We start from the raw sequence: 25,718 nt of genomic DNA on the forward strand, positions 1-25,718 counted from the left end.
GGTCTGAGGAGGGGTAACCCAGGCTGGGACCCAGCTCACTTCTCTCTTTCCCCAGTCCCCACCTCCACCCTGGGGATCACCCCAGCCAAATAAGTTAAAACCTGGCTTGGTCCCACCCACCCACCCACCTTTCCATGCTGTGGAAGGTGCACCCTGTGTTAGGTGCCATTTAAGACCTGAGGATCAGTTGCCTGCACGGAGGTAGGGCTGGGAGGTGAGGTTAAGCCCGCCTGCTTCCCGCCTCCACTCCAGTCTCCTTCATTCCCCTTTGAAGTGAGTGGGTTCCCATGGAAACCGTGATGTCCTGGGGAGCAGCAGAGAGGCTGGGAGCTAGGCCAGACCAGGTGCTGGTGGGGGAGGAGGCCGGCTTGGCAGAGGCTGCTCTGCAGAGCCTCTCCCCTAGGGCTGGGAAACCGGGAAGACACCCGCCCCCGCGGCACCAAGGAAGTTGCCTATTATTGATAAGGAATTGCTGGGTTGAAGCATCAGCTGCGGGAAAACAGTAGGGGCAATTGCTTCTCCATTAAAAAATATGGGTGCAATGGCTTCTGCACCCATATTTCTCCCTTGTGTCATTTCTCACAATGGAATTAATTGTGTTAACATTTGTGTTAACATTATTTCTGTTTTTCCCACTAGACTTTTGACTCCATGGGGCAGTCTTGAGTTGCAGCTTAGAGGAAGTGGGTATTAAATTGATGCTTGCCAGATGGATCAATTGACCAGGGTGGGCAGTAGTACCCCAGAAACAGACCTGTTCCCAGGCTGGGGGGCTGGCTCACTGGCTCTTGGCAGGGGGTGGGGGCTGATTTGTGGCATTTGCTGGTTTCAAGTTCTCAGAGTGATGCCGCTGAGAAGAGTTGGGACAAGAGGTGATGTATCCACACTTAGGCTGGTGCCATCTGGCACGCCACTAGTGCCGGGTGTGATGGTGCTTCTCCAGGGCAGTTTCCCAAATCTGGACTCTTCTACTTCCCACCGCGGATGACTTTTCCAGTCACCATGCCCCCAAATAGGATGGCTTTCTCGTCCAAAGACCACACCCCCTTAAATTTGGGGTGAGAAGAATCTTAGAGTACAAAGCACACACAGGTAGCCAGGTTACAGGTGCACACTCTTTTTTTTTTTAATTCAGTTTTATTGAGATATATTCACATACCATACAGTCATCCATGACTTACAATCAGCTATTCACAGCACCATCATATAGTTGTGCATTCATCACCACAATCAATTTTTGAACATTTTCCTTACACCAGAAAGAATCAGAATCAGAATTAAAAATAAAAATAAAAAAATAACACCCAAATCACACCCCCCATCCCACCCTATTTTTCATTTAGTTTTTGTCCCCATTTTTCTACTCATCCATCCATACACTGGATAAAGGGAGTGTGATCCACAAGGTTTTCACAATCACACTGTCACCCCTTGTAAGCTACATTGTTATACAATTATCTTCAAGAGTCAAGGCTACTGGGTTGGAATTTGGTAGTTTCAGGTATTTACTTTTAGCTGTTTCAATATATTAAAACCTAAAAAGTGTTACTTATATAGTGCGTAAGAATGTCCACCAGAGTGACCTCTCGACTCCGTTTGAAATCTCTCAGCCACTGAAACTTTACTTCGTTTCATCTCACTTCCCCCTTTTTGGTCAAGAAGATGTTCTCAATCCCACTATGCCGGGTCCAGATTCATCCCCGGGAGTCATACTCTGCATCACCAGGGAGATTTACAACCCTAGGAGTCGGGTCCCATGTAGGGGGGAGGGCAGCGAGATCACCCACCAAGGGCACACTCTGTTTTAAAACAGGTCAGCGCATCTTCTGAGCCGTTTCCCTAGTACTGGTTTTATGTGTGGCTTTTCCGACAACTTGGTTCTCATCGGCCGGTCTGCTCTACCCCCGGTTCTAAATTTAAATGTTCTCTCCTAATGAGTTAATGCTTAGAACAGTGCCTGGACCAGAGGAAGTGCTTTATAAGTGTTTGCCATTATTGTTTTCCTCCGGAAGCCCCGAGGCAGTGAATTTTCTCTCTCCCAGAGTCCACCCCGCACTGCCTCTCTCTTCCCATGTGCTTGTGCAAAGTCCCGCCCTCACCCCTAACTTCCCCCACCTTTTCCAAGGAGCTTCTGAGCCTCTCCTGGTTGCCCCTTAATGACCTCTTTCCTGGAGCATCAGCGACCCTGCCTTAAACCCTTCTCCTGTCTCTTCTCCAGGGTCTCAGCTTTCAGAAATCTTGACCTTTCCACTTGGCATTTCTAGATCTTCCCATCAGTCTCATCTTCCCATAAACCACAAACCCACATGTGACCTACCCCCAGACAGCTCAGACTCAGCCCATTGCTGGTGGAATAAAAGCAAAAAGCATTTCTAGAGCCCTGTTTATAGCACACCCCTTCCTGCCTCGTCCAGACTGGGGTCCTCTAGAATCCACGCTCATTTGGGGAAGGAACTGAACTAGGCATTGAGCAGTGCTTGGGCCACTCCCCTTGAGCCTGTCCTTCTAAAGGTCACTGAAATGCTGGGGTTGATCCTGATGGTCCCATGGCTAGAGGTGCAAATACTGTGGAGTGGCCCTGCTGGGCTGCAGGGAGAGCTCAGACTCTAGAAATAGACTTGGCAAGAACTAGCTTTCCCAGGGTAAGCTGCTCTCCCAGCCTCTGCTTTCTCACATGTAAAAAAAGAAAATAATAATGGCTAGAATAAAATTAGAGAACATATGATAATACCTGCACACATGTGTACTGGGTGAGGTGGAAAGGAGGTGAGGGTGTTTTAGACAGAGGGACTGGTGTGTACTCCCTTGGATGTGAGTTCAAATGCTGGCTCTACCTCTGGTGGCGAAACTTTTCCATGCCTCAGTTTCTTCATTTGTGAAATAGGGCTAAAATGGTGCTATCTCATCATCAGGATTGTCTTGAGGATTAAATGAGCTAATACATGTAGAGTGCTTGGTAAAGAACCCAGCAAGTAGCCAGCATCTTGGAGGTAGGAGCTGCTACTACCTAGTTGGGAAAATGCATGCGGTGGATGGTAAGGTGAGAAGGGAAAGACTGGAAAAGACTCCCAGTCGAGAGGTCTCCATGCTAAATGCAATTAAACCTTTATTGAGCTCTCCTATGGGTCAAGCACTGTGTCAGGTTCTGAGCGGGGTTCCGAGGTAAAGAGGAAGTCCTGGGGGTGGGGAAAAGGCGGTGCTGGACAGCAGTTATAATATAAGCTTGGCACAGGTCTGTGCTCAAAAAATTCTCTGCGGAATTGACTGCCAGGCTTTCCGACCTGTAGCGCCATGTGGGAGAGTGGAGCTGCGTCCCCCAGGGAGGTGAGCCCCAAGAGAGATGGCCATCAACCTGCCTTTTATGGGATGGGCCAGTGGATAGGGAGGAAGGACGCAGCCTGCAGCTGACAGGTGGACAGAGGGACTGTGACAGTCCTCTTTAGCAGCTGCCGGGTCAGGACCCCAGGAACTGGCACTCCCTAGTGAAGTGTCTTTAAAGGAACTACCCCACCCCATGACCAAAGGGTGTTCTGGCCCCAGCAAGTCGACCCTGGGATTTGACCCTATGCCTTCCCTGGCACCGGGCTTGGTCATTCCTGGAACGTGCTGGGTGAGATGGCCTGAGACTGGTGTGGGAGATACTCAGCTGTTCCAAACAGAGAAGTCAGGACCAGATGCTTCATGCCAGGGCCTCTGGACTAGGTGTATGGGCACAAGTTCTACACTGGGTTCTGGGCTGCGCTTTAGGGGCTGGGTGCTCCCGCAGACATTATGCCTTTTTGCAGTAGTTTTATGCAATGGTATCTGTGATAATTCAGCTCTGCTGTTGACTATACCCAGGGGCACAATGTTGCTGGAGTCATTCTCTGGAAGGTAACGCCATGCTCAGCTCTCCCCCCGGCACCAGGCAAAATCTGCTCCTGCCCTTCCTGCTTGCATCTGGAGGCTTCCCCACCCCAAGCCCAGCCTCTGCACATCCTGCTGCCAGGCTCAGAGGCTGCAGCTGCCTTGCTCTGGGAGCAGGTGTCTTCAGAGGCAGTGGGTCCTGCTGCTTCCACAGCTCACCCATCTGTCCCAGGTAGAGCTAAGTCCAGGTACTCCACCAGGACGATGCAGACTGATAAGAGCTCAAGGGGTCTGGAATCCCAAGCCTCTCATCCTCACAAGGTTATGTTAGGATTAAATGAGATAACCGATGCTGACAGCTGATGGTGCTTGGTGCATAGAAGGCTGGCAATGAATGGTAGATAAATCTGTTAAGTCACTGTGATAATTACTAGGTTGGATCTGTCCCCCTTACAAGAAGGAAGACAGCCAGTAATTGGGCCTCCCCTAGTGTGAATGGGGTGGGGTGGAGGAGACAGAGAACCACCAACCTGGGACTTCGAGGGCTCATAGGGCCAGTGGCTTCTCGCCAGGGCTGGTCTACACCTGTTTTGCCCTTCTTTTCATCAGAATGCCACTCTCTGCTTTTCCTGAGCTGAAGTCCTTTTCATGGTCAAGTGGAAAGAACCAAAGACTAAAGACTTCAGCCTGACTTCTGACCCTACAATTGGGCAAATCATTTAACCCCTCTAGATAGGCTTTCCTACTGCACAGGGCAGGCGTCAGAGGAGAAAGTGCACAATCTATAAAAAGTTGAAAGTCCCCTCCAAACACAGAAGTATTATCCCGAGAGGAGTTTCTTTTGGAAACTCATCTGATATGGCAGAGATTCTCTTGGGATACAGCAGTCTCGACACTCAAAGCGTGAGCATGGCAATGCAGTTCTGCAACCCCAGGCAGTGGAGGTGGGGAGAGGAGGAGAATGAAGGGATTCCAATAATGGTCCTAAAAAAAATGGTTCACAGGGAAAGGAAAGGGCACATGATACCCAGATTTGAATCTCGACTCCATCATTTATCAACTTGATGAGCTTCTTTAGCCACACAGCACCTCAGTTTGCTTATCAGTAAGCTGGGAATAATAAGGCTGTTGGGTGTTTGAAGAGTAAGCACAGAAGTGCCATCAAATGTGTGTGCGTGTGTTTTTTGGTCTCTTCCAATGACCAAGATGAAGTGGCTAGATCTCCCCCTCCCCACGCTAACCCTTCCCTGGCAGTGCTTTCTCTTTTGGGACTGGCCTGGATCTCTGGTGGCTTAGATGGAAGCTCCAACCACCCCTCACCAGCTGTCTGACCTTGGGAAGGACACGTCTCTTTTCTGTGTCTGAGTTCCCTCTCCTTAGAATGAATGGGCTGGACATGGGATCCCTACCAGGTCTCAAGTTCTGGGTTCTTTGTATTTGTGCCCTTCCAAGCCAGCCTTAACATTCACTTTGTTGAGATTTCATATTTAGTTTTTAAACTGTACGAGAAGGGCTATGCATGTGTGTATGGGGGTGGGTTGGCAGGAGGCGGACAGAGCAGACTGTCACCTGCCCGGGGCCCCACACTTGCCAGGAATGGTCCTGTCCACCCACCTGGGGGAGGAGCCCTGGGCCAGAGCCCAGGAACCCTAACAGATGCAGCTCCAATTTAGCAACAAGGAGAAGTCCTCTCCACGGCAACCCAGGCGAACACACCACCCACTGGACAGGACTAAAAATAAAGCCGCATGGTTCCCACGTCACACCTGAATAAAAATACATCCACCCAGGCGGCTGCTGGCTCTCTCTCCCCATCCCGCGCCCCTCTCTCCATCTGGTGCCTTTGAGGGGAAGAGAAGGGGGTGCTTGGCAAGCACCTTCCTTCACGCTCCTGGCCCAGCAGCCCCCACCCCTACAGGCACACCCCGGCCGAGTCCTAAAGAAGACAGGTCTTTTCCTAGCAACTGTGACTTGGAGCTTCCAGATGGCAAATTCCGAACGGAGCTCCGCAGTGGGGATGAATCCTGAACCCCACAGGACTCTAGGATTGTATCTTGGGACCTTCATTCCCATCATCATTGCTTACTTCATTCATTCCCTTCCATTCATTGATTCACCAAGTATTTATTGATCCCCTGCTATGTGCCACTCACTGGGGTGATCTTTGGGAATCCAGAAATAGATAAAACAGGGACCTGTCTGGAGGAGCTCACCATGACGTGAGGCAGACTGACGTGCACACAAATAACGAGTTAGTAGAATGTAATAAGTGTCGTAGAGAAATAAAAATAAATTCTTACTGGCAGTGCTTTTTAGGTTTTCAAAAATGAGGTTCTGAGTCCTGCTGAATTGTAAAATGCCTCTCCCACTCCTCTTTCTGTGCCTGTATTTGAATTGGCATGTGGACTTGCTTTCCCTGCCAAACGAGTCAGTTGAGATGGGAATATATATTTATTGGAGCGGATGGTGTCATTGTTGCTCTGAATATAAAAAGGTGCCCACACACCCTTCCAGAGAAATGGAACAATCATTAATTGAGAGTTTACTAAGCGCCAGACACTCAACCCGGTTCTTCACTCCATCCTTACAATAACCTGTGTGGCAGGTGCTATCCTGTGTCATAAAGCAGGAAACTGAGGCTCAGAGAAACTCAGGATCTTGCCCCAAGTCAACAGGTGTCTGACTTCAACTCGATGCTTGTCTCAGACCCCCAAGCTTCCCCCCTAAACTGGGAGTGAGGACAAGGGAGAGCCCCAGAGCGTTTCCTTTGGTGGTGCCCAGAAGGCTGTGGTCTCTTGGTTGGAGGGAAGAGGCAGGAAGCCTTCAAAGAAAAGGTGGCATTTTGAGCTGGATTTTGAAGATTGTTAGAAGGGGCATTGGAGATACAGGAGCAGGCGATTCCTGTGGAAGGAGCATTTGGAGCAAAGGCGCGCGGATGGGAAAGCACGGGGCAAATGCAGAGAGTAAGATCTGCTTGTCTGAGCTAAGGAAGGACAGGAGACCAGTGCTCACCCGCTGAGCCTCCAACGGTCACATTTCTCTGCCTAGTCAGTCAAGGAGAAGTGCTGAAAAGTGGGGCATGACTGCTCACAAAGATCCTTGGAGGTCTAAGGACTGTTGGCTTTATCTCATCAGCATCCAGGAGACATTTCTCAGCTTAGTTCTCTGAATGGGTGCTTGTCATGGGCCCTCTGATAGTGAATGAACACCCAGGAAGCAGGGAGGTTGGGGGCAGTTCTGGGAAGTAGCCCCAGGACATTGTCTGATCCTGTGACCCCAGCGGCCCCTGGCCTGGGGCACTAGGAACCAGGGGAAACAGCATTCCTGGGTGGTGGGCCTTTAGCAACTTGAGACCACACTGTGTGGGTCAGTGGCAGGCTGGGTAGCTAGAGAGGTGGCCTGGCCTCCCCACGGGCTGGCAGACAAGTGTCCTCTGGGGTCATTGGCTCCTGCCCAGGCTCTGGTCATACTGACTCGCCACTGAGGGTCTCCATTAGAGCCTGGGGTATTGCCTTCCTGCTCCATCACATGCTCTGGATCAGCCATATTGAGCCCAGCAAGGAAGGCCTAGGGTCTCTGACTCCCCCGTGGAAGGGGCAGGGGCTCAGGTTAGGGGTGAGGGCCGATCCCGGGCATCCTGCTCCCTACCTCCATCCAGTCTGGGGAGTCTGGGCTGTGAGGGGATGCCTGGGGCCCCAAGGTCAGCCCCAGGGAGAGGAGGTGGACAGCGCAGGCCGGCTGCCACACACTTGGCTGGAGCCATAATTGAGGTCTGCAGTCCTGGCCAAGGTCACAAGAGAAGGGATGGCAGAGAGGCTCAGAAGTGATGGACGGGCATGACTGTGAATCACAGGGTTTATCACCCAGAAAGAGAGCTCAACGCTCAAGCCCCACCCTGCACGTGCTCACCCCACCCGGCCCCTCTGTCTTTGGAGTCTGCTTCTGTCTATGTAACTATTCTCTCTCTCTCTCTCTCACTGTCTCTCTCTCTGTCTATCCCTGTCCCTCTCTCTCTGGCTCTTTGCTCCAAAGCTTTATATTCTTGCATTCTTTCTAACTTTTTCTACCTCCACCCTTCAAGCCCTGCTTCTCCATTTCCATTCCTCCCCTAAGTGAGAAGAAATATAAAAACAAACACAACAACAAAAGAGCTTGTCCAGGGAGGTGGCAAACGGCCCCACAGTCTTTTCTTGGGCCCTTTCGACAGAAAAGGAAATGAGTTTCAACCACATGGGGAACTTCAAGTTCGAGTGGCCCATCAGTTGGAAAAATTACCAGGGACGTCACTGTCTTCCCTCCCAGGAGGTCTCTGAAAATGTTAGGGAACCCGGCTGCCCGTTAAGAATATCTGTCTCGAGGAGGGAGGAAAGCAATGGGCAGAAGCCACACCATAGGGGAGCTCGGGAGCTCTTTGCCCTGCAGAAATAACGGGGCTTGAATGAGGGGCCCCGGCCTTTCTGTCGATAGAGAGAGGTTGGTGTTCACATCTATACGGGCTTCGGCCCAAATCCTGCCCTGTCTCTAACCTCCACGCGTTCCGGCCTCAAACTGGGCGTCTCAGGCCAGTGAATTTGGGTGAGATGTAAAAAAAAAAAAAACACGGAGGCAGAAATGTCAGAAGTAATTAAACGAAACCGATGGCTTAAACCCCTGTAGAAATCAACACATCCGGTTTAATCACCTTCTTAAGCTAGCACCAGACTGCAATTCTGTTGAGAGGGCTTCTTTATTTCTTTGGATCGTTAACAGAAACTGCATATCTTGAGCTTGATTTTAGTTCAGATGTTCCTGGGGAGAGGGGAAGAGGGGGGAAGGGAGAGAGGGCCTCAGAAAAGAAAAAAAAAAAAAGAAATAATAAAATGTTATTTGAAAGCATCTCTTCTTCCCCTGCCCCAGCGTCGCCATCCGCTGCCTCGGCGCTGCGCCCGCCCTCCCCAAACCCAGTGCTGAAGGTGCTAAATTAGGCCATTAGAGAAATTCATTTCTCTTTATTAGTCTGTGTCAAATCCTTTTTATTAGTGGCTGGAAACGACCTCTCTTCTGCAGTAAAATGTCATGCCGGTTCACTCCTTTTATTTGTTCTGCACTGACGAAGCTCAAACTCTCCCTGAATCAGTGTGGTGAGATTTATTTCCTCCAAATTTTGAACGGCTTAAGAGAGATTGGGGTGGAGGGGGAGGTCAGGTGGGAGGTGATGTGGGGGGAGAAGGATGAGCGCTTGTGGAGGTCAAATGTCCTCCGCACTTTGGAAATACAGGCTAATGATCATCTTTCATACCTTGTTCATTGTCTTCTGGGCTCGGGAGACTGAGGTTATTGATCCACGATGGAAGAGTCTTGGACAGCAGGGAAAGGAACTCCTTAAAAATCATTTTTCTAGTCGAACAAGCTGAGGTTCAGGGAAAGCCAAAAATGGCAGAACTAAGATCCCACATCTAATGGGGAATGCTCCTCCCCACCCCATTCCTGGCTCAGAGAGGGTGATCCTGTCCCCGGCGGCTGTGGCTCAGCTCCGGTGGTCCCCACCCTATTCACCCCATCCCACCCCCAAGCTGCAGCTGCAGCTGCTGAAAAAGACTCCTTGGGGGTGGCTGCCAGCCTCATCTCCACCTTCTGGGTGGTCTTGGGGAGCAGCTTAGAAAAGATAGGTCACCCCTTCAGCGGCACAGTCTGGGCAGTTGGGGAAGGGCAGTGTTTCCCTCATCCTGGACGGGGAACAGCCTTTGAGAAGCCCATGGCCATGACAGCCACCAGGGACCCAGCTGAGTCACTGGGAAATGGAGCCATGCGGAGTAGCTCGGCGGCCCCCAAACTCAGGGAGGGGAGCACTTTGGGTTTATCCAAGGATCCAGGTGGAGAGAGGGTGGGAACAGAGCCCTAGGCAGCCCCACCGAGCCTGGCTGTGGTGCAAATGAAGAGCCACGAGTGCGCCCAGATGCCATCTGAGCCAGAGCCTGGGGAGGGTGCGCACGAGAAGGGAGGATTTGGAGGCTGTTTGGGGCTCACTGCCCTCTGACCCCTGACTGCCCACTCCTCAGCTGGGGAGGGGCTGGAAAGAGGGGGCCGTGCAGGCAACCCCTGAGGCCTCTGCCCTGTGCTCCATGGACTGTTAGTTGGCTTGAGGGGAAGAACAGGTAAGGGCAGAAAGCATGCTCCCTTCCTTTAAGGGTTATCGGAAGCCACAGAAAACACCCCCAGATATGCCCACCCACCCCGTTTTGGGGAGATCTGACACCAGGAACTGAAAGAAGTTAAAGGTAAAACAGACCCATGCTAAGTGGCTCTGCAGAGACGGTGCGTGCTATTCCCCCTGGACGTGCCCATGGCCCCTACAAGCCCAGCTCTGTCTGAGACCCATAACGCACCATGTGATCTGACCCTCCTCAGCCTCATCTGCTTCCATTCCCCTGCTGCCGGCCTCACTGCAGCTACATTCATCTGGAGTTTCCAGTACTATCCTCAAGTGCTTTGCTCTTTGCTGTTTCTTGTACTTTGCTCTTTGCTGTTTCTCCCTCAAATCTTTGCATGACTGCCTCCTCATCATTCGAGGCTTAACTTAAATGTCACCTCCTCAGGGAGGCCCTCCCTGACCACACTAAGTAAAGAAAGCATTTCCTCCCTGCAGAGGAGACCACCCTTCTCTTCCCACCCCAACCCTGGTACAATCTTCCCCATTCTACATACAGAAAGCACAGTTCCTGCACACAAATAGCACATACACACACACACACACACACACACACACTGCACATAACATAGGGCATATACACATTGTATTCATTGCACACAAAATCTGCACCCAATTGCACACACAATCCAGATGTGCACATGAACTGCAAAAACACAATGAAAACATGCAGGACAGCACACACTGCTCACACTCTCACAGGAGTGGACAGCTTACATTCAACCAAGGTGCACACGCATGCACATGCCCGCACACACAGACAGACCCTCCCCTCCTCACTCAGCAGCTGCCCACCCTCCCTCCATCTCGCCAAAAGGGAGGGTGTGGTGACCGCGGGGTTGCCGCAGGGTTGGGTCGGGGGCTGCGCTCCCTCCACCAGGCATGATACTGCGGATTATTAGTTCCTGGTAATTTAGTGCCCTTGTACAGAGTCGATTTGTGCCTTTCATTCCTAATTGATCTAGTGGCTGTTTAAATGGCAGCAGGCATCTGTTGAAAGTAGGAAGGTTCATAAGGCGCAATAATTCATAACACCGCCTGGAATTTGCCATTCGTGTCCCTCAGCTAAACCACTGCAGGGCTCTGCTTAAATTACAGCCACTGAGGCTTTCTTTGGTATTCCACTCAGGCCCAGAGAATCTTGCATTAAACTGGGATCAGGTTAGATTAGACTATAATATGCTGCAGCATTAGTGGCTGCAAATGAAGATTTATTCTGGAGTTTAACCCCTTCACCTGGTTTTCTCTTTGTCTTCAGCAGGAAGGCGAGGCTGGCCTGTTGTTTTCCCTTCCAGCTTGCTGCCGGGGCTGGATAGACTGCTAGTAATTTGGGGTTGTACATGGGATATCTCCGGAGAGTCACCCTTTTTTTTCCCTGCAGACTATGCACCCCGTCTGCAGCCTGGCAGCCTGGGTGTTTGTGCATCAGCTCCCCAAACAAGGGTGGGGGAGATAGTGCTTGGGGGCGGGCTGTGCCAAGCCAAGCAGCTCGTCTGAAGCAGGAGACACATGTGGCTATTTAATTAATTAAAATTAAATAAAAATTTTAATTCAGGGTCCTTCACAGAGACAGAAAGTAGATTAGAGGTTACCAGGGGCTGGGAGAAGGTGGGGAATGGGGAGTTATTGCTGAATGGGTTAAGTTTTGGTAAAAAGTTTTGGTAATGGATGGTGGAGATGGTAGCACAACATTGTAAAATGTAATACATACCATTGAATTATATACTTAAAATGGTTAAAATGGCAAATTTTATGTCAGATATGTTGCCACAATAAAAATTTTTTTTAAAAAATTCAATGTCCTAGTCCCAATAGCCATATTTCACGAGTTGAATGGTCACATGTGCCCACCACAATGGACAGCAGAGATTGTAGAACATTTCCATTGTTGTAGATACTTGTATTGGACAGTGGCTGACTAGGACACCCCATTTAGTAGTGGTCTGGGGGCAGACCCAATGCACAGTCTTTTTTTTCCCAGCAAGCAGGGCTTAGCCACAAAGAAAGAAGCTGGATTTGGGAGTCCCAGGAGACTGGAGAGAAAAACCAGAGAACAGCACGTAGATGCCTTCTTGGAACCCCAGTGGAAGGGAAAGGGGCTCTCTAGAGTCCAGTGTCAACAGCCCCCACACACACATGCACACTTGCTGGATTTGGAGACGTGGTCACTCACACATGCTGCAGAAATAAATGTGATATGCACTGACACATGCAAATAAACACATACGTATAACCTCTATGTACTCGACAAAATTTATTGAGAGCCACATATCTCTGCTAGACTCTGGACATGCTGAGATGGATAATGTTAGGTTTGGAGCCGTTCAAGAATCCACACAACGCAGCAAGTCAAAGTTTAAGTATAAAGTTTAAGAGTTATTAGAGAAAGAAAGCAAGTGGGAGCCAGCAGAAAAGAATAAAAAGATAATGGCTCCCGCTCTCTATCTGAGAGCAGCATTTTTTAATGAAAAAAGGAACCCACGTTGGGAAGGGTGTCTGCTGTGGTGTTCTGTCCCTTGATTGGGTGAGTGCCTGTCTAATTTTGGGCTGATTGGTTGGTAGAGTTCTGAGACAATATTCTTTTTAGGAAAGCAGCTGCGTTACCTAGCTAGGGAGAGCAGGCCTTTTTGGTTGTTCATCTTATGGGCATCTCTGACCTTGCCTTACCCGCCTTTGAGGTGCCGCTGTGGCTGGAACAGCCTTGAACAGCTTTGAACAGCTTCATTCTTTAGTTTATGGTGCACCTGTTTTCTGTGAGATAAGCTGCAGGGCCCCTGGGTCAGCAACTCCTTCTACATGTTAGTTTCTTCTTCTGGGATCTAACAGATAAGAGGAGCTTGATTCCGTGATATAACCCACGATCTAGTGAGGAAGGCAGATAATAAAACAAACAACCTGGGGTATTATCAACATTGGGTGGGGTTGTAGGGGGGTCAGGGAAGCTTCCAGGAGTTTGGTGATGCCTAAGCTAAGACCCACAGAGTCATTTAGATCAGCACGTCAGCTCATGTATATACAACACAGAGCCACACACATCCACACTCGCTCACACTTACATACCCTTCCTTTCATTCATTCCTTGATTCACTCAGTCACTCGCCAAGTATTTATGAAGAGCCTGCTGTGGGCATGCATGGGCAAGGTCTATGATGCAACGATCATTAAGGTAGTATAATCCTGTAGGAAAACAGTGAACAAATAACGAGGCAAGTCATCGTTTAGTGACAACGGTGCTAAGTGGGTGAAGATGGCAGCATGCCGGAAGATGCTAACACACGTCACGGGGCATCTGGGATGTCTGACCTGAACCGAGTCTGCCAACAGATGCAGGACAGATGGAGACAGCCACCCCCATGTGTGGACAAGGAATCTGGTTTGCACACATGCCCCCCATCTGCACATGCAAACACACAGGCGTGCACGTCTGCTGCCCTCAGCTGGCTCCAGGCTGCCAAGCCTGGAGGTGACCTCCCTATAATGCACCTCTCCAAACTTTTCTAGATACTTCCTGTGTGTCTTTCCTGGGGTGAGCCTGAGCCAGAAATAGACATCTGCATCTTTTAAGGGTCATGACTCATCATCCCTTGCCAAATAGCCATGCAGCTGGTCAGACCAAAGTCAGACACCCACTGGGTGGGAGCAGAAGCCGTCAGAGGCCCCAGGAGCTGGGAACCTGGACCCTCTGTGCCAGGGCAGAAAGGTTGACGGGGAACTGGGGACGATCTCAAGGAGTGGAACCTCGGGAGGAGACACGGGAAAGGGACCCTGGGGGCCCCTGAGCCCAGCAGCAGCAGGGTCTCTATGCATGCACACGTGTGAGCTCTTGCTGTCCCCGCAGGCACCCTCTTTTCCCGCTCCTGACGCTGCTGTTTGAGAAATGTGAACAGGCCACCCAGGGCTCTGAGTGCATCACCTCCGCCAGCTTTGACGTGGACATCGAGAACTTTGTTCACCAGCAGGAACAAGAGCACAAACCCTTCTTCAGCGATGACCCAGAACTGGACAATCTGGTAAAGACCCTCCAACCCCCACCCCGGCTAGGGTCTTCCTAGTCTCTGAACCCCTCCAAATGCCCTAGCAATGCTTTCATTAATTCATTCCACAAGAAATTTGAGAGGGTTCACTTCGGCGCAGGCCCCCCATGCACTATTCTAGAAGCTGAGGACCATTTCTAAGTTCCTTCAAACTTGAGCTCCAGGCAGAGGCTTTGCTGCCAAAATTGTCCCCCTCTCTGCCCACTGTGGTACCGGGGTCTTGCCCCCCACCGTCTTGCAGCCCAGAGAGGAGGAAAGGGTGGGGGGATCCCAGCAACCACAATGCCCAGGGTTGCTCTTTGGAGGTTGGAGTCTTGTTGGTAAATCTGTCCTGGGCAGCCCAGAGAAGAGCTGATGGCCGGCTCTGCCGGGATGAGGGATACAGGCGTGTCCTCAACCTGGGGACACAGCCACGTTGGGACGGCCAGCAGGGTTCCTGCCCTTTTAGGGGGACACAGTAGGTCAGGTTTCCAAACCTAACTTGTCATCTGGATCTTCCACGCATTTCTATACATTCAGACTCCTGGACCCCACCACCTGGAAAAGGTGGTTCAGTAGTAAGTCAATAGGGCCTGTGAATCTGCATTTTTTAAAGTTTCCCGGGTAATTTCAATCAACAGTTAGGTTTGGTAATCACTGGGTTGGGTGATGGGAAATTCTCCTGTAGCCCTGGCATGAGAGAACACTGGGTATTGTTCTGGATGTTCATCACTATAAACTGTTGTCCTGCAATTATTAACCTCAATTCTTGATTTTCTGGGGGTGGATTGCCCAGGTCATGCATGGTGAATTTGGAAACTCAGCAAAACTCATGGTTTTGCACACACTGATGGATGCTAGTGCTGACCTCCTATATCCAGAGTTTAACCAGTGTCTCCTCCCCAAAGGGAAACAGAATCAGAAAAGCAAATGTGGCCCCAAAGAGGAAGGAATTAAAAGTGCATGCACACACACATGCACACACACACAGTGCCTTGCATTGCAGGTGTGAACGACTTTGGCTTTATTCTATGTTGTGAATTGTCCACACCCGTGCTTCTTGCAAGAGAGGAGGAAGGTAGTTTATGGAGTCTGGAAGGGCCACCAGGAGAGCCCACACTGGCTGGATATTTGTGGAGTGTCATGATGGGGCCGGCATTCAGAGGGAGGGCGTAGGACTTGGCCAGAGGACGGGTGCTTGCCCCTGCTGTCTGGACTACGGACAGAGGCAGCCGAGGGCCCCAGACTCCCCTCTGCTCATCTTTAGTCCTTCCCTCCTCCCCGGCTGGGATTGAGCAGCCCCATTCCCAGGAGGCCAAGCCAATGTCGCTCTGGCCATTGCTGCTCCCCCCAGACCTCCAGAAAAAAGCATCCTAGTGCAGTTTCTCCCATTGGCCAAATATTAGAGGTGGTCTAGGGTGGCCCTGCCCTGCTCTTTGGCTGATGAGAACCACAGTTGTGAATCTGCAGGTCTGTAGATCCCAGACCCAGGTAGGTCATGGAGCTAGGAGGTGAGGCAGCCACTTCTGTGGGCATGGAATGGACCTGGGGCCCTGGCCTACTCCCTCCACTTTACACCCAAAGAAACTTGTAGGTCAGTAAGGAAATGCCTGGGGTCAAATTGAATAACATAAAGGACTTTAAACTTTAAGAGGTAGGAGTCCGGCGGAAACGCACCTCACATTCCTTGCCCCCCACCACCTGCCAGCAGAACTGGGGAAGACCCACTGGGGAGAGCCTCCTATCCTAGTGCAGCCTCGAAAATACCAAAAAGCGGCCAGCCCTGTGCTCTCCTATTGCCCAAGCTGCCTGTATCTCTCAGGGGTCCTTTCTGCTCAAAGAAGCAGACTTTCTGGGTTCAATCCAACACAACTTGGCTGAGTGTCTGCTATGTGCCAAGAGTGACCAAGGGACGTGGGTGTTGGGAAGCTGCCCTAGAGCCCCAGATCCTTGGGTACCCCCTGGTCTTCTACCTCAGGGGTCCGGGCTGGGAGTGGCCCTGCTCAGGCGCTGACCAGCTGGACGTTCCACCTACTCATGTGGGCCTGAGCTACCTAGAGAAGTTTCCAGAGTCAGTGACTGGTGACTGCTGGATTATTCAAATGGGGAGAACGTGAAAGAGCACTTAGAGACAAAAGATTGTACTATCTATGTGCCTTTAATGATGTAATGCCTTTGAAGCTCTGGTTCCTCACCTGTAGCTCTAATCACACCTATCTCATGTGGTTGTCATAAAAGAAAATAAATGAGGCAGCCTGTGGAAATGGCCTTTAAGAAAAATGCCCACTATCCAGAAGACTAATCTCAAATACAGTGTCACTAAGGCGAGGGGTTCCAGCTTCACAACCACACCTCCCCATCCAAATTTCAGCTTGGACGATGAAATTTGATTTGGGGAGGGGGGTCAAGCAGTGCCCTTTGCCAGCTCCCCCACTCTTGGTCCTGTGGCAGGGGGTGAGGGGGGTAACGAGGTTGACCGCGGGAGCCCATCGTTAGAACAAGAATCATGTAGCAAGTACAGCCGAGATGCACATAATTAGAAATTAGAAAAAGGTCAGATGGCGTCATTATCAGCTCAATCAGCTGCCGAGTGCCACAGTCAGTTAATTTGGCATCTGTATTTTTTACAACCCCACACACGTAGCCCAACGGACTGTAACTCTTTATCCCGACAGATATACTGCACAGTCAAGCAGGGACATAAAATGAGAGACCCCAAGCAAATGAGCTGAGATAATTGAGAGATTTATTTTTTATATATATGTGTGTCAGGGCAGCTTTCCTTTGCCCTTGAATATCGACTTTCATAGATGGGACTGTCGGGAGGGCACTCAGGTCCCCGGGAACTTTCTCACCAGGAAGAAACCACCTCCTGAATCCTTCCAGCCTCCCTTGGGTCCTATGTCCTCCCAAGCCCAGTAATCCCGGAGTCTCCAGCCCTGCGAGGCTCCCAATTGGCCATGCATCCTCCTCACCCCTCTGCGTGTTGCCTGCCTTTCCCCCAGGGTCTCCCCCAGGCTCGCCAAGTCTTCTAAAGCCCCTGCCTCCAGACAAGTGCCCATGGGCAAGGCTGACTAAGAGCTCCCTGGGCTGCCCCCATGACGAGAGAGAGCTTCCCACGTTCCAGATTTCAAGGAAACCTCTTCTGTGGGTTAGCCAGCTGCTCACACCACACCCTTCCTGGAGGAGAAACACAGAATCACGGAGAGATGAGGCAAAAAAACACAACCTCAGAGGGAAACAAGCCCCATGCCCTCATTTTATAGATGGGGAAACTGAGGCCAGAGAAGGGAAGGGACTTGCCAGGAAAAGAACCCGGATCTGCTGATTCCTAACATCCAGCTCGTTCCACTCCCTCAGGCCACCCCTCTTCTTTCTGGGGCACTTAAGCTGTCATTTAAAAGTAGCAACACCTCCAACCCTCCCCCTGACACCCACACTCTCTGACCCTCTGCTCCTCCCATTTCAGTGCCATGGGGGTGATTCGTAAGGTCTAAGTCGGAATGCCCCTGGCTAGCTCCCCTCTCTGGTGCCCGCCCCCCACCTGTACCCTACTCCTCACTCCCCACCCCGACCCAGTGCTCACCACGTCTGTTTCCTACATGGCCTCCTGGTCCCCTCCGCAGACCCAGCAGCCTCTGACTGGCGGTTGGTAAAGTTTGTAAAATTTGCAAGTTCCCCAAACCCCTTTGAAAGGTAAAAGGTTTTTGTTTTATAAAATCTGATTTACAGGCCCCCAGTGCAAGACCAAGGTTTTATATATTATGCAAGACTTCAACTCGAGGCCGTAAAAACGTACGGTTTCGGTTTCATGCGCGGAATTCTTTTACGTGTAAATTTTTTAACATTTATGGGACACGTTTTTAATGAGACTCGGGTGTGACTTGAGGGACAGATTACAGCAGCCTGACTGCAAAGCCAGCTTCAAAACGGGGCTCCAGACCCCCAGGCCCACTCTGCCCAGCCCCTGGACCAAAGGAGGCTGCAGATAAAGAGGCACAGAAGGAGCCAGGCCAGAGCTCTGGAGCCCCAGGAAACTCCACCCAGCCCCATTTGGGGAGCCACTCACTTCCACCCTCAGTCCAGATGCTCCTTGTCTAGACTGGAATAGAAAACTCTGCAGACACCAGGTAAAGGCAAGGAAATAAGAACAATTAGCCTTTATAGAATACTTAACAAGGTGCCAGCTACCTTCCTAAACATTTCATATGTACTGCCTTATTTAATCCTCTTACCAAACCCACAAGCCAGTATTATTATTATTATCTCCATTTTAGGGTGAGGAAACTGAGACAAGAGAGGGGAAATCTCTAGCACATGATTCCACTGCTAGTGGGTGGCAGGGCCAGGGATCAGAACAGATGTTTCACCCCAACTCCCCCACTCCTAATAGGCAACTGCCCTAGAGCTAGCATTTTCTTAGATCTTTTCATGTGCCAGCACTTGTGCTTTAGTTCTTTTGTAACCATATATTGTTTAATCCTCAGTTTAATTGTGAGGGAGTCGTCATTTTTATCCCCATTTTACAGGTGAGGAAACTAACGCTCAGAGGTTGTGTAAACTGCTCAAGGTCTCACAGTAGGTGTGTTTCAGTTTGCTAAAGATGCCAGAATGCAAAATACCAGAAATAGATTGGCTTTTAACAATGGGGATTTATTAAGTTACAAGTTACAATTCTAAGGCTGTGCAGATGTCCAAATTAAGGCATCAACAAGAGGATACCTTCTCTGAAGAAAGGCTGCTGGCATCCGGGATTCCTCTGTCAGGTAGCAAGTCACATGGTCTTCATTCCCGGGTTTTGTTGCTTTCAGCTTCTGATTCCAGTGGCTTTGTCTCTGAGCATCTGTCATTTCTTTCTTAGCATCTCCAGGGCATCTCTCTCTCTCTCTTCTCTCTCCAAATGTCTCTGCCTTTTATCCTCTCATAAAGGACTCCAATAAAGAATTAAGACCCACTTTGAATTGGGAGGGTCACATCTCCATGGAAACAACCTAATCAAAAGATCCCACACACAACAGGTCTGCCCCCACAACAGGGATAGATTAAAAGAGCATGGCCTTTTCTGGGGTACATAACAGCTCCAAACCAGCACAAGGTGGAAGACCTGAGACTCATACTCGTCCGTTGTCCCTGAGCACCTCACTTTGTTATTTAGTTCTCATGATAGCCCTCTGAGGTGGGTATTGTTATCCCCATTTTATGAAAGAGGAAAGCAAGGACTGCAGACCCCACAGCCAATACATTGCAAAGCTGGGATTTGAACCAAGTGGATAGAATCTCCAAAGCCCACCATCTTTCTTCTATACCCCACTGCTTTTCCAAATTCTAAGGATGTCAGAAAGGAAGCACCAGTTTGACTCAAGTGATTTAACGTGTCACGTTTGATGGTTTCCATAAAATTTTATTTCTTTCCTCAGATCATCCAGCAGTTCTCTAGTCCCTGATCTAGTCTAGTCTAGACTTTCCTGCCACATCCCATTCTTTGTTTCAGTGACCCTGCACTTCCAACTAGTCAGGTTGAGCTGGTCCAAGTCTAGAAATATTCTGATTGGATTTTCGCTTTGGCTACCCTCTTGGACCTACCAGAGCATTTTAAGGAATGTGTGTTTATAATCTCCTCCTTCATCTGTAAGGGAGGGAGAATCATTCCAGTTTCCCAGCTCACAGAAGAGGAAGGAGAAGGTGAAAGGCATTTGGCCTCCAGGGCTGGGCCAACTCTCTGCTTGCGACATAGAATTGAGCTGGTGGCCTAATTGCCAAGCCCCAATTTCCCCATCGCTAGGAAAGCGATAACATTGCTTGTGTCCCTGTAGTTGTGGGACTCAAATGAGATAATGGATAGAAAAGCTTTCTGTAAATTGTAAAGTGCTTTGTCTAAAAATGTTTCGAAAGGTGAGGAATTATTGCTGTCAAGGGAAGAGGCCGAGATCCTACAGGAGCGGCAACTTTTTAGAAAGGAACTTTATGGTGGGAGGAGGAGTGCACTGGCCTGAAGAATTGCGGTTGATTGAATTGCTACGATATACCCAAAACATTTACATACATTATCTCATTCAGTTTCCACAACAACTCTGAAACGTAGGTATTACTATCATCCTAAATTTTACAGATAAAGTTGTTAAACCACCTGTCCCAAAACACTCAGGCAGAGCATCGCAGATTCTGGACATCTTCCCAATTGACTTCATAGAAAATGAAAAGCTCCAGTCAGTGTATTTTCCAGAGACTGCAGGGATAGTGCACAGAGTACAAGACTAAAATCAATGCATCTTGTTTTGCTTTTCTGAAGACTTCTTAGAAGAATAGGGCTCAATCTGTTATTTGAAAGACAAGAGAGAAATGCTGAAAGATGGAGCAAAAGCTGGGCCAAGGGATTGAGGGTGCATTCCTCAAATTTGCTGATGATATTAAATTAAGTGGAATTATTATTGCTCTAGAAAAGCTGGACTAACTTTTTATATGACTATGATCATTTAGAAAAATAGCGTAATAAATTGTATTATGATGTAGAGGGAAAAGTCTTCAATTATAAGCTCATAGATTGGAGGATGATTTCTAAACACAAATAAAGAAGAAAAACTGGGAAATATTGTATTTCTACCAGCTGAATATTGAATAGTGATAGAAAAGTCAACAGGATATTAGAAATTATTAAAAGAGGTAAAAAAAAAACATAATCTTACATGCATTTGGCTTCCCGTGGTTTGTAAAGCCCTTTCACGTTATTACACTCTCAATCTTGTGTGTTGGGAATGATCACTATCCCCATTTTACAGATGAGGAAACTGAGGCTCAGGGAAGTCATGGAGCATGCCCAGTGTCACCCAGTTAGTAAATACTAAGCCTGGGCTAAATTCCGGGTTGCCCAACAGTGAACCCTCATGACTTTCTGCTATGCCAGGCTGCCACCCCACACTGACGGCATCACTCATCATTTTCTCAAATATTAATAGGTCCTACATATTCATCACCTCAGAATACCATTGTGATTTACTCCACTGTCTTAAATCTTTTAAACCAATTCTACTAGCCCATAAAGAAGTAATCCTTTCACTGTGCTTTATGAGACCAAAGGGCAGATTCCCTTTAGACCTATGTGCTTTTCAAAGGAAAGAAAACAGAAAAGGTTTAGGAAAGGACAAAGGAAAGTCAGTCTCTGTTTATCAGGTAGTGTCAACTGTGTGCCGGGTCCAGTTCAAACACATTGCACACGTATCTTATTTAAGCAAAGCTCTTCTGGGAGGATTTTACTTTTTGTATTGTTTTATTTATCTGTATCTCCTGATTCTTTTTTTATAATAAGTATGCATTAGTTATTTGAAAAAAAATTAACGAATGGCTATGCATGCTTTTCTCTGTGTGTGTGTATGTGTGTGTATGTATACATATATAATGCTTCAAGAAAAAGTTTGAAAGTAAATGAGTATGGATGGATGAATGGAAAGATGGGGACAAAAACTAAATGAAAAATAGGGTGGGAAGGGGGGATGATTTGGGTGTTTTATTTTTACTTTTATTTTTTATTCTTGTTTTTACTTTTTCTGGTATAAGGAAAATGTACAAAAAAATAGATTGGGGTGATAAATGCACAGCTATGTGATGGTACTATGAACAGTTGATTGTACACCACGGATGCTTGTATGATATGTGAATGTATCTCAATAAAACTGAATTAAAAAAAATAAATTAAGAAAAAGTTAAGAAAAAAAAAGTAAATGAGTAAACACAAAGTTGATTAAAAATAATACAGTAAAGGAAAGTTTAGAAAGAGAAGGGAAGGAAGGAAGGAAGGGAGGGAGGGAGGGAGGAGGGAGGGAGGGAGATGGGGAGAAAAGAATGGAGGAAGGGTATGAGGGAGAGAGGGAGTGAAAGAGAAGAAAGGTTTAAGGAATTAGGATTATTTTTGTCTGACATAGAGAAAGCCAATTGGACAAATCTCAAATCAGATGCCTCACCCAGTGATTGGCACAGAGTACGACTCTAATTGTTGAATAGATAAACTGACTTCAAGGGAGGCTGTCTTGATGGAGGTATTAGATGTTCTTGATGCCTGCAGAAGTCTGAATGAACACTTTAAATTAAGGCAGGAGAGATGTTGGTTGAATGTGAGGAACCACTTCTTAATCAGCAGACTCAGAGGACACAGAGATGGCCCGAGGCATAATGTTCCCCCTTGGAGAGCCTCAGGAAGAGAAGATGCAATTGTGAGTCCTGGGGAATTTGAGCCCTCCACTCACCTCATCTCGCAGGGCCCCTTCCAGCTTTATCAGTGAGTTGAGGGCAAAGGTCCAGATAACGGAAGGGATTTGACATCCAACCTTCTCTCTTTACACATGAGATCTTCTGACTCTTGGGGTTAGGGTGGGAGTGAGTGATGGGCAGATAAGGGAACATTACCTGGGAGGGTTGGGAGATCATGTAGGAAAACTGTAATGTCCAAAAAGCTATTTGATTTTCCTGGAATCCCGTAATTCTTGTTACGGAGCCACTTTTCCCCCAAACCATGGGCCTTTGGGCTTCCGTTTTCTCCATCTACATATATCCCAACACTCCATATTGAGGGTTGTGGTAGATTGGCTTATGTACCCCAATTTAGACATGCTCTCAATTTTAATTCACATTCCTGTGAGCATACACCCATCGTAAATAGGATCTCTGGGAGACGTTATTTTATTTACAGTGTGGCCCACTGAGGATAAGTAATCCAGATTACTGGGGTCCTTTGTAAGCAGAAGAAATTCAGGCATAAAGAGAGAAAGCCATGGATAGGAGCTGGAAGCTGGAAGTTAATGGAATCTGTAAGAGAAAGGAGAGGACACCCACACGTGATATGGGGCAGGGATACAAGCCAAGGAGCCCCAAAGATCACCGGCAGCCAGCACCAGAGTGTTAGCTGACTCCAGACTTTGGAAAGAAAGCATCGCCTTGCTAATGCCTCAGATTTGGACTTCTCTGAGCCTCAAAACCGTAAGCAATAAATTCCCATTGTTTAAGCCAACCCATTGTGTGATATTTGTCACTCAAAAGCCTGAAAAACTAAGACAGTTTTTGGTGCCACAAAGTAGGGAGGTGCTATTACAGATACCTAACAATGTGGAAACAGCTTTGGAATAGGGTAATAGGTAGAAGATGAAAGAATTGTGAGGTGCTTGATAGAAAAAAAATACCTAAATTGCTTTGAAGAGACAGTTGGTAGAAAAATGGCTGTTAAAGCTACTTCTGGTGAAGCCTTAGAAGGAAATGGCGAATGTATTATTGGAAACTGGAGGAGAGGTAAGCCTTGTTATAAAGTAGCAGGGAACTTGGCTGAATTATGTTCTAGTGTTGGATTGAAAGTGGAACTTGCAAGCAATGAACTTGGATATTTAGCTGAGGAGGTCTCCAAGCTGTGTGTGGAAAGTGCGGATTTCTCCGTGCAGTTTATAGTAAAATGCAAGCGGAAAATGATGATAAGCTGAGAGCTGAGCTCTTGAACACAAAGAAACCAGAAACTGATGGTTTGGAAAATTCTCAGCCTGTCCTGATAGCATGTTCTGAGATTAGGGCCAGAAGTGACTTTATCAGGGATCTCCCTGAACTTCTGGGAAGTGAGTCTCCAAAGAACAGGGCTCCATGTGAGGGTTTAACCGAACAACCCGCTGCTAATGAGGGTGTGGCTGAGCATGAATCCAGGGAGCCATTTCAGTGGAAGTCAGGATTAGAAATGCAGTTATCCAGAAGGATCTTGGAAATCCTTTTGTCTGATGGTTTGGAACCCCTTTGAACTGCATGCAAAGCTGACAAGATTCCTGTGAAATTTGTATGAACAGACGCACTGCCAGCCTGGACTGAAAGGGACAGGGGAGGGGTGAGTTGAAGGACAGAACCACAGAAGCAGAGACCTGGATCCAAAAGATTTCCTTGGACCAAGAGAAAGGGCCCACCATAGCCAGCAGCCAACACCAGAGTGTCACAGACTTTGGGGAGAAAGCCTCACCTTGCTGATGCCTCGCTAGCCTCAAAACCACGAACCAAGAAACTCCCATTGTTTAAGCCCATCCATTGGGCTGTCTTTGTCAGAGCAGCCTGGGAAACTAGGACAAGGGTGAAACAGAGCAGACTAGCCATGAGGTGACCTGGCTTCTTATCCCAGTATGTCACTTACCAACAGTGTGACATTAAGCAAGTAAAACAATATCTCCGGGTTTCATTTTCTTCAACTATAAAATCTGGGCAATATGATACTTCCTTCCATAGGTGATTGTACGGAGTAAATGAGATAGGCATGCAAGGGGCTCAATCAGTGCCTGAGACACAGCAAACAAAAGATAAGTTTGGGTGCTGTTACCTATCAATCAACCTGTATGTTTTTAAGCACTTTATACTGCACTAATTACTCCGAGAGATAAACCAAGATCTCCAAGGCCAAAGTCAAGTAGAAAATGTAGACAAGAGCAAATATTTACTAAGTACACAGCTCCACTTTTTGGTGCAAATACTCTATACCAAAGCCACCATCCTCCTCTTTGCCTGGGATGGCCCAGTCTCCATCAGGCTCAAGCCCTCCCTCAGGACAAGGCTCTTAACTAAGCCTTGCCTGCATGAAAACACAAAATTCTTGGTTTCTGTCTTAGAGAACACTCAGTCTGATTCAGTAATCCAAGAACCCTTAATTAGTCAAGCACAATCCTTGCCCATGAGACATCCAGAAGACCTGCCCAAGGATTATGTAATCCCACCTGAAATGGCGTGGCCCTGGTTTCCAGCCATGTGTCTCTGCTAGCATCTCACTGTCAAAACTCTCTGGGAGAGATTCCCTTCCTTGTTTCCATCCCTTTTTATACAGTCTGAACCCTTCCCTAGGCATCAAAATGCTAGCCAAAAGCTGGTGAGGGTGGGATTAAACCGGTATTGCCGTATACTTTTTAATTCAGTTTTATTGAGATATATTCACATACCATACAGTCATCCACGGTGTACAATCAACTGTTCACAGTACCATCACATAATTGTGCATTCATCACCCCAATCTATTTTTTAACATTTTCCTTACACCAGAAAGAATCAGAATAAGAATAAAAAATAAAAGTCAAAAAGAAGACCCAAATCACCCCCCCCATCCCACCCTATTTTTCATTTAGTTTTTGTCCCTGTTTTTCTATTCATCCATCCATACACTGGATAAAGGGAGTGCGATCCACAAGGCTTTCAGAATCACACTGTCACCCCTTGTAAGCTACGTTGTTATACGATCATCTTCAGCAGGCCAGGCTACTGGGTTGGAGTTTGATAGTTTCAGGTATTTACTTCTAGATATTCCAATATATTAAAACCTAAAAAGTTATCTATATAGTGTGTAACAATGTCCACCAGAGTGACCTCTCGACTCGATTTGAAATCTCTCAGCCACCAAAGCTTTATTGCATTTCATTTTGCATCCCTCTTTTGGTCAAGAAGATGTTCTCAGTCCCACAATGCTGGGTCCAGATTCATCCCTGGGAGTCATATCCTGTGTTGCCAGGGAGATTTCCACCCCTGGGAGACAGGTCCCACAGGATTGCCGTATTTTTCTGATGTCATTGCCAATGGTTACCCAAAGGCAGCAATCCTTCCCCCTTTCTTATCATTTTTTCTTTTGATATAATTTTTAGATTCACGTGCAGTTGCAGGAACTAACACAGAGCCATAGCAGC

At 48.2% G+C, this 25,718-nt stretch overlaps 1 protein-coding gene across 3 annotated transcripts in view; it reads left to right on the plus strand.

Moving 5' to 3' along the window:
- The window catches only part of PKNOX2 (PBX/knotted 1 homeobox 2), a 275,626-nt gene that overhangs the window by 211,708 nt on the left and 38,200 nt on the right, over nucleotides 1–25,718 (plus strand). For all 3 annotated transcript variants that reach the window (XM_037841879.1, XM_037841880.1, XM_037841881.1), the window contains one exon: nucleotides 13,872–14,043. In XM_037841879.1, the coding sequence (XP_037697807.1) occupies nucleotides 13,872–14,043 (172 nt within the window). The remainder of the gene's footprint in view (nucleotides 1–13,871; nucleotides 14,044–25,718) is intronic.

The sequence above is a fragment of the Choloepus didactylus genome, chromosome 6 (assembly GCF_015220235.1).
Source record: "Choloepus didactylus isolate mChoDid1 chromosome 6, mChoDid1.pri, whole genome shotgun sequence".
Lineage (NCBI taxonomy): Eukaryota > Metazoa > Chordata > Mammalia > Pilosa > Megalonychidae > Choloepus > Choloepus didactylus.